The sequence below is a fragment of the Pteronotus mesoamericanus genome, unplaced genomic scaffold, assembly GCF_021234165.1.
Source record: "Pteronotus mesoamericanus isolate MK-2021 breed Mesoamerican mustached bat unplaced genomic scaffold, CSHL_Meso_final scaffold_21, whole genome shotgun sequence".
Lineage (NCBI taxonomy): Eukaryota > Metazoa > Chordata > Mammalia > Chiroptera > Mormoopidae > Pteronotus > Pteronotus mesoamericanus.
Genome location: NW_026555310.1, coordinates 1,905,469 through 1,913,526, shown reverse-complemented (window position 1 = coordinate 1,913,526; position 8,058 = coordinate 1,905,469). Strand labels below are relative to the sequence as shown.

The 8,058-nt window shown below is 44.0% G+C and overlaps 1 protein-coding gene across 1 annotated transcript; it reads right to left on the bottom strand.

Moving 5' to 3' along the window:
- Window positions 1-318: 318 nt before the first annotated feature.
- On the bottom strand, window positions 319-7,282 carry ATP5MC2 (ATP synthase membrane subunit c locus 2). Its single transcript, XM_054591046.1, has 5 exons — window positions 7,239-7,282; window positions 4,881-4,950; window positions 3,436-3,513; window positions 2,517-2,710; window positions 319-581 (listed from the first exon to the last, which is right to left on the bottom strand). The coding sequence occupies exons 2-5, from the start codon at window positions 4,917-4,919 to the stop codon at window positions 467-469; spliced, it is 426 nt and encodes a 141-aa protein (XP_054447021.1). The 5' UTR covers window positions 4,920-4,950; window positions 7,239-7,282; the 3' UTR covers window positions 319-466.
- Window positions 7,283-8,058: the final 776 nt, after the last annotated feature.

Below are 8,058 nucleotides of genomic sequence, written 5' to 3'. Positions count from 1 at the left end.
AGACCAGGTGGGTAGCAGTGAGGGCCTAAGCCAGGATAGCCACAGCAGAAACTGAGTCCATTAATCGTAATTTTAAGCCAGCCAGCACTGTAAACTGCCACTGACCCAATCATTTAAGGTAAGTCATAGGCAATGGCAGGTGAAAATTATTAAAAAGGAGACCTAATTTGAATAAAACTTTCCTGACAGAGAATGAAGAACAAGTGAGGCCAGACCCAAGTTGAGTTTAGAATTGTCACCACCCTTCAGGCCTTATACTTTCACTAAGGCACTCAGCCAACTGTGGAAAAGAAATATACACAGGAGACTCAAGAAACGTATTATTAATACAGTATTTATTTGTCTTTCCTCTGTCAAACCCTGAGCCAACCGCTTTCCCCAGGCTACCTAGGGAGGTACAGGAAAAGGAACATACAGGGCAGACAAGACACGGGAGAAAGAACTATAGGAGGTGGTGACGGCTCCTTCACATGGCGAAGAGGATGAGAAAAGCCACCATCAGGCAAAAGAGCCCCATGGCCTCTGAGAGGGCAAAGCCCAGAATGGCGTACGAGAAGAGCTGTTGCTTCAGAGAAGGGTTCCTGGGAGAAGGGGAAGAAAAAAGACTGAATTTCTAGTCCACACAAAGAAAAGAACATCAACGGTGGGCTCAGGGACAATTCATCCCTTCAAGCTCATCTTATGTAATGAGTTTCTTGGGGTGACACTGTCATGCCCAAATTCTTGGCTGGATACATCAGAGGCTCTACAGAGACTGAATGAGGGCAGTGGGCAATCCAAAATTGTTTAACATGACCCAGGCACAAACATTACCACCTATTATTGACCACCCATATCATCATCATAACTGAAGACCTCTGGGCCCAGACATTTAACTATTCAGGGCCCAGCCAGGATGGAAGAGATACTTGGAGTGACAGCAGTGTTTTCAAACTTTAAGCAGCAGAACCCCCAAATATAAACCATATAAAAGCCAAACTGCAATGGTAAAAAAAAATAAATAAATAAAAAATAAAAAATGGGGTGGGTGATTGTAAAAGCTTGTGTTACTCGTCTCCTCTTCATTCTCTAAGACATTCTCTGGGGTGCACCCTCAGAACCCTAGGGCTTTAGGTACACAGTTAGAAAAACATTGTTATAGAGGGTAAGGGAGTCAGAGAGAAATCTTACTTTTTCTCATTTCAAAATAGTCAAAAGATTTTGGACTTTAAGAAGCTACAAATGGCCTACGGGGTTTAGATGACATGAATTAAAGTTGGATAAAGAATTCCCAATTCTGCCCTGACCAGTGTGGCTCAGTGGGTTGAGCATCCTTCCGCAGAGCGAAAGGTCCTGGTCAGGGCACAATGCCAGGGTTGTGGGTTTGATTCCTGGTTGGAATGAGTACGAGGCAATCGATCGATGTTTCTTTCTCACAGCAATGTTTCTTTCCCTCTTTTTCTCCCCCACTGTCCCTCACCCTAAAAATAAATAAATAAAATCTTTAAAAAACAACCACCACCCCTCTCTTAAGTCTGAAAGTCAATATATAATTTGTATTTCCCTTACTCTGTCACCTCTGGAAGCCTTCACAGATAAGGTAAAGCAACACTAGCTTTTAAGAGAATTTTGGGCCCTGGCTGGTGTGGCTCAGTGAATTGAGTGACAGCCTGTGAACTGAAAGATTGCTGGTTCAATTACCAGTCAGGGCACATGCCTGGGTTACCAGCCAGCTTCCCCTCTAAGTAAATGCAATCTTTAAAAAAAAAAAAAAAAAAAAGGAGAGAGATTTTTGGACACAGAAGCAGTTTGACTTCTTGTTTCATATAAATCCTAAAAAATAAACTTATCTCCCCGAAGACACTAAGAGAACTTGAGGTTCTCTAGAGAATTAATTTAGTTCTAACAGCAAGGTGCCCAGAGTTGGTGGGGACGAACTAGTCCCAAGTGTCAGGAAGCAGTGGGGCTGGCTGCAGAGGCAGTTTTCCCAGGAGTGACAGAGGGGAATTCCTAGGGATTGGGAAAAAGCAGCAGTGAAGCCCCTATACTGATTCTAGTGGGGCTCCAGGCCAGGGATATCAAACTTTTTCTGTAAAGGGCCAAATAGTAAATATTTCAGGCCTCAGGGGTCACATGGGGTGTCTGTTACTTTTTTCTCCTCCATGACCCTTTAAAAAATGTAAAACTTATTTTTACCTTAGCTATGCAAAATTAGGTCATGGCCAAGATACCACCCACCCACCTTAGTTTGTGTACTCTCCTGCTCTAAACCAAAGCTGTTCAATAATATTGTATATTTTCACTTTCCAGTAAGGTACCCACCAGTCACATGTGGCTCCTGGGCACTTGAAATATGGCCAGTGTGACCGAGAAACAAAAAACATAAACTTGATGTACTTTGAATTCATTAATTAAAATTTAAACTCAGCCACATGGCTAGTGGCTACTGTATAGGACAGTGTAGCTCTAGATCCCCAGATATTTCTGCCCAGACCTTTGGAAAGCATATCAGAGAGCCACTGGAGAGCCCAACTTACCTGGCATAACCAATGATGAGGCTCCCAAACACAGTCCCAATTCCAGCCCCAGAGCCTGCCACCCCTACTGTGGCAGCCCCAGCCCCAATGAACTTGGCTGCTGTGTCGATGTCCCTTGAAATGGTGCTGGTTTGGAAGCTGCGGCTAGAAATAGGTGAGGTCAGAGGACGTGGGGCTGCCAAGCTGCTGAGGCTCTGTGAAGAAGAGGCATATAAGAGGTAAAATTTTTAGGAAACCCCTTTTTTCTCTGGAAACCTCTGTACCATCTAAATGCTTTATGCTGTCAAATACCGTATTTTTTCTTCCCAAACAGAGTATCTTTTTACTTCCTGGAAAACTTCTTAAAATGCTGCCAAGAACTTTTTAATGCAAGAGGTGGACTTCAAATACCTTTAAAATTCAAGTATGTGCCTGGCTGGTGTGGCTCAGTGGATTGAGCACCTACCTGTGAACCAAAAAAGTCACCAGTTCGATTCCTTGTCAGGACACATGCCTGGGTTGTGGCTGGGTCCCCAGTTGGGGGCATGTGAGAGGCAACCGACTAATGTTTCTCTCCCCCTATTTCTCCCTCCCTCCCCCTCTCTCTGAAACTAAATAAATAAAATCTTAAAAAAAAAAAAAAAAAAGATTCAAGTATGCTCTGTAGGTAGAAGACTAAAACCCTAGTCTGTGCCCTGAGATCATCTTCCTGGGACTAAATGCTCCCAGCTGAAGTCATCAGCAGCACACATGGGCATGTGCCACCAGAGTCAAGGCTGGAACACTAGAGCATACATGCTCTACATACTAAAGCCAGTGCCTTGACCCTTCACTAATTTTCCTGTGAAAACTGCCCCCAGCACTCCCCCTACTGGTTCTTCAGGTAACCCTCCCAACCTCTTACCCCTAAACCATAGGCCCAATTCCACCCATAAGGTACCTCATCCGTCAGTGTCTCTGTTCGTTTCAGCACCACTGCAGATAGTGGCCGGCTCAGCAGCTGAGAGGTGCTCCTGACCTAGGAGGAATGACAAAAGGGCAAGAAAGTCAAGGAAGCCTGTGGAGAGGAGTTTCAGAAACATCCTAAATTGTTATTCAATGCCCCTTTCATTCTCTTGAACTTAAATTAGAATCTTGGATCATTCTTTTACTTTTAGCAGATTCTAGATTCAAGAACCTCACCATTTCTCTTGCTTCTTAGGCTTCTCCTTTGCTTTAAGAGAAAGAAGTCTACTTCTTTTTGGGTACCCTTGCTGTACCCTTTTGAACGCCTTGAGAATGGGAAAAAAATATAAGCCTCAGAGGCATTTGCTTCACTCAGTAATAGAGATTTACGGGGCGGGGGTTTGTAGATGGAAGAGGGTTGGGGGGGATAAATGGTAATGGAAAAAATACAATAAAAATGTAAAAAAATCAATAAGTAAAATGAATTATTTTACTATAAAGTAAGTTATATAAAAAGATAAAAAAGAGAGATAAATTTATACTGGTAATGGCTAGTCCATTAGAAGGAAGCCAATGACTTGATGATCATCTTTCCCTAAACACGTCCTTCTGAAGATAGGCACAAAGATCCATGCTCTAAATTCACCCCCTCCTGGTAGCCTTTTCTGACTAACTCCAAGCCAGCATCTCCAAGGCAGACAACATGGTGGTTAACAGCTAGGGCTTTAGTCAGATAAATCTATATCGATCTTGGCTCTGGAATCAGCTGTGTGATCTTAGGACAAGTCACGTAACTCTTTCTAAGCCTGTTTTCTCATCTTTCAAATGGCAATACTATATCTCAGTTGACTGGAGGAGTAAATGAGATTATTTATACAAACTGGTAAATTTAGTGCCAGGTATAGTAAGTACTCAATAAATGGTACCGACCAACAGCATCACTCTTTTTTCACTATGGATTAATGAACCAATTGCTTCCACCACTTAATAATTTATAATTTCTTCCATGCTGTTGCTTCTGAGTCAAAGGTTTGTCCAATGTGTATTTTAGCTTCTTACCCAAATTTAAGCTCCCAGAGGGGAACTCTTAACTATAGCTCTCCAAAACTCAGGACAAGATCCTATACACAGTGCGTACTCAATCTAAGTTAGATAATCTATTTTGCATTTACTCTTTCTGGCTGGGTTCCAGTTTCCAGAAAGTTTTAGGGTAGAAATAAACAGATCTTAACCTAGATTCTCATTTATACTCTTAAGATTGTTCAATAGGAAGAATTAACTGGCCTCCAGCGGATATGGCACAGGTAAGCATTCCCTTTCTCCTGTCAGGTTAGCATAGCAAAGGATCTTCCCCCAGCCCAACTGTGAAGGACAAGGTTGTTACAAGTAGAGACAAGATGCCCCTCCTTAAACACTCTCCTAGAAAAGGCAGGTACTCACCAAGGCGGGGGTGGAGACAAACTTGGCGCAGGTGTACATTTTCAGGAGATGAGGGGCTGTGGCAGGAGAGCTGGAATTATAGAAGCAGCATTGTAAACACTGTCCTTGCTCATCAAAGGACAGGTTTATTTGCAAAAAAACTAGCAAGAGAGCAGAGTGACTGACCTCAAGTCTTAGAAGAGATGGAATTAAGACCCTAAATTAAGATTTCCTTATAATGAAGTAACTTACCCTGGTCTGAGCAAGCAGCCACTGGTTCCAGTTTTAAGACCTGTTATTCATTTCCATAGCTTCACGATTGGGTTTGTCAGAGGAATTTCTTCAGAGTGTCCTTTGCCTAAGTATTTCTGAGTTTCTATTCAAAAGAACCCTTTTCAAGACCTTATTGTCTAAGCTTTTTATTAAAGACTCTTGGGAGTTATTTGTAGAAAACCAAGACACTGGAAGAGTCTCCAACAATCTATATAATTACTTTTAAGTATTTGATTCCCAATTTCCTACATCAATTAAGTGAGGAAGACCAGTGACGAACTTTGCCATTATTCTAATTAGCAATGACTATTAAAGTACCCATTTTCACCATTACACTAAAGGGTACTCAGTTTTGTATCACCAAGATCTAACACAACGCTGACATCCCGTAGGTGCCTAAATTGATAGAACTGAACTTATCTGAGTGGGTGAATTAAACATCTAAAGGCAGGGTTTCTCCAAGTGAAGTGAGAGGCCCACCTCAACTAGTGTTATCTAGGGGTAAGGACAGTACATGGATTAAAAATGCACTCTTGGATCCCACCTTAGACCTTCCTGGTCAAGATCTCTGGGTTAAGGCCCAAGTACCCTGCATTTCAAACAAGCTTCCCAAGCTTGGATTCTTAGCCACACTGGAGGCACCATCTAAAAACCAGTCTTGAAATTATAGTAGTGGTAAAGAGAGGACTTGAAACTCTTATCACACATTAGTGAATACTTTCTAAAATGCTAAAGGTTAAAATACTCACTGATTACTTAGGCCTGTTAAGTGACACTTCTTTAAATGAGTTTTACTCATCTTTTCTTAGGTTACATTTCTGAATCCAGAATCTTAAGGTACTTTTAGATTAATGGATATCTTCAAATCTTACCCTGTTGAGAACTCTGATTTCCACCATTTGTAACTCTAACCCAATTCTGTGCAGAAATATTCAGGTTTCCTTGGGTCAAAATCCAAAATTTCTTTAAAGCTTTAAAAAAATGGAATTTTTTTCCCAAGGAATTGAACCTCAGTATCACTTGTAAAATGTAGTTCTTAGGGGGATTAAATCGAATAACTACATGTAAAGAGGTTAATGTGGTGCCGTCAAGTAAGAAGACCACAAAGTGTGGGAATAAACAGAGCCTACAAGAAGTGCAGATTGCTCCATTGGTCACCCAACCTCAGCAAGTCTGCAATTGTTACCCTACAACATCTCAGGCAATGGCACCATCCAGAATCAGAAGACCTAATTCATTACGGGTTTCTTTCTCCCTTTAGATCAGTCACTGAGTTACAGAGCTGCTGACTTAAACCATTCCCTTCCTTAAACGTTCTTTTCCCTCTTGAGAGCAAAGTCTGGGGACTCTCAGTAAACCCTTGAGGATAGCTGGCGGGCGCAGATTATCCCATGCAGGTCCCACCCTAACCTTTTGGGCCTACTGCTTGTAACAGAAAACCTCACTCTTAGTCCACCACTTGAATTTTTCCCTACGCGAGAGTGAGAGGAAGAGAACGGTAACAGGAGACAACCAAAGGTTCCAAAGAAACCAGCCTCTTTTCTGCCATTGCTCTCCCAGGTAACAGCCTGAAGGGAGTGTTTTGGCTGTTGTGTTCACATCTACCACGTTCAGGATTTTTGTTTTTTTAAATTGAGGGGGCTGAATAGAAGGGTTGGTGACTTTAGATGATCCACTACTTCCGTTGCTTGGCACCTGAAGTCTGGAAGTTTCAGGGTAAGGAAGACACGGAGTCAGGAGAGGAGAAAGCAGAGATAGGAAGGGAGAGTCTGGGGGTTATGAAAGCCCTGAAAGGGTAAGAGGGTAAGAAAAGAGCGTATGTAAGGACTGGGTCGGAACAGGCGAAATGAACACTCTGAGAATTGACTTTCGCCAGCTCCAAGGCGCCCTCCCCCAGAGTCATCAAAGATGGCGCCAGTCCCGCGCGGCTGGAGGTCACCGGCACGCGGAAGGGGCAGACCTTGAGGCGCAGGAATACCGGGAGCGAGGAAGGGCATGAGGGCCCGAGTGGGAGCATGCAAGGTAAGGGCCTCAAAGCATCCGCGCGAGGGAGAGTATCCCGCGCGCCTGCGCGGCGCAAAGCGGACAAGAGGGCCCAAGCCTTACCTGCTCCCAGTGCGAAGAAGACAGAAAGGGGCGGGGGGGGCGGGAATAGCGAAAGGAAAGCTTGGCGCATGCGCGGATCCGACCAACGAGTCGCTCCACAATGTTGAGGTGGCCCTGATTCGACACCTCTGTGGCGGCATGCGGCTAGTCGCTCCACCTGGCGTTGGAGAGGAGAAACTGCAGGCGGAGCCGACCGTGTGCTTAAGTGAGGACTACTGCTGCTCGCACAGTGTAAGCCGATCCGTAACGTAGCCTGCGATTTGGCCTGCGCAGCGTTTGAGGTTTTGGCCTCGCGTCCCCTTTCCCGAGCATGCGCAGTCACATTGAAAAAAAAGAAAAGCTACCAGAAATTCAGCGTTAAATAGCATTCAATCGGGATTGGGGTTCAGTGCTCAAAATATAGCAGGAGAAAACTGAAGACATGGAATTCCTGCCTTCTGTTGCTCCTGGAACCCTGGCTTTATGGGTGGGAAACACATTCAATGAGGGAATAGTTAGCAAAACGCCTTAGCTGCCTCTGGTGGTTTTGCCTTTATTTCCCTCTCTTAATTCCAGTTATCAGCCATTAGGAAACCAGCATCAGCGAAGCAGAAGATAGGGGTTAAAGATGACTGGGACTCAAGCACCCTGACCATAAGTCCTGAGACAATCAAGGAATGACGGGTACCAGAGATGTGCAGTGAGGTTGCAAGGTCACCCAGGGCGTACCTATTGCCTCTGCCATGGCTTCATCTACTCAAAATGAGATAAGGAGACCCCCATGAAAACCTCTCAGCTTTTCCCTCGTGCCTTTTCCCTAATCCTGTCTTTCCCTTATGAA

Excerpts from the sequence above, each read along its gene's own strand:
- ATP5MC2 (XM_054591046.1), bottom strand. The coding sequence starts at position 4,919 with ATGTACACCTGCGCCAAGTTTGTCTCCACCCCCGCCTTG. Across the intron at positions 3,514-4,880 it reads TTGTCTCCACCCCCGCCTTG|GTCAGGAGCACCTCTCAGCT; the intron begins GTGAGTACCTGC and ends CATTCCTCCTAG. Across the intron at positions 582-2,516 it reads CTCATCATTGGTTATGCCAG|GAACCCTTCTCTGAAGCAAC; the intron begins GTAAGTTGGGCT and ends CCCTTCTCCCAG.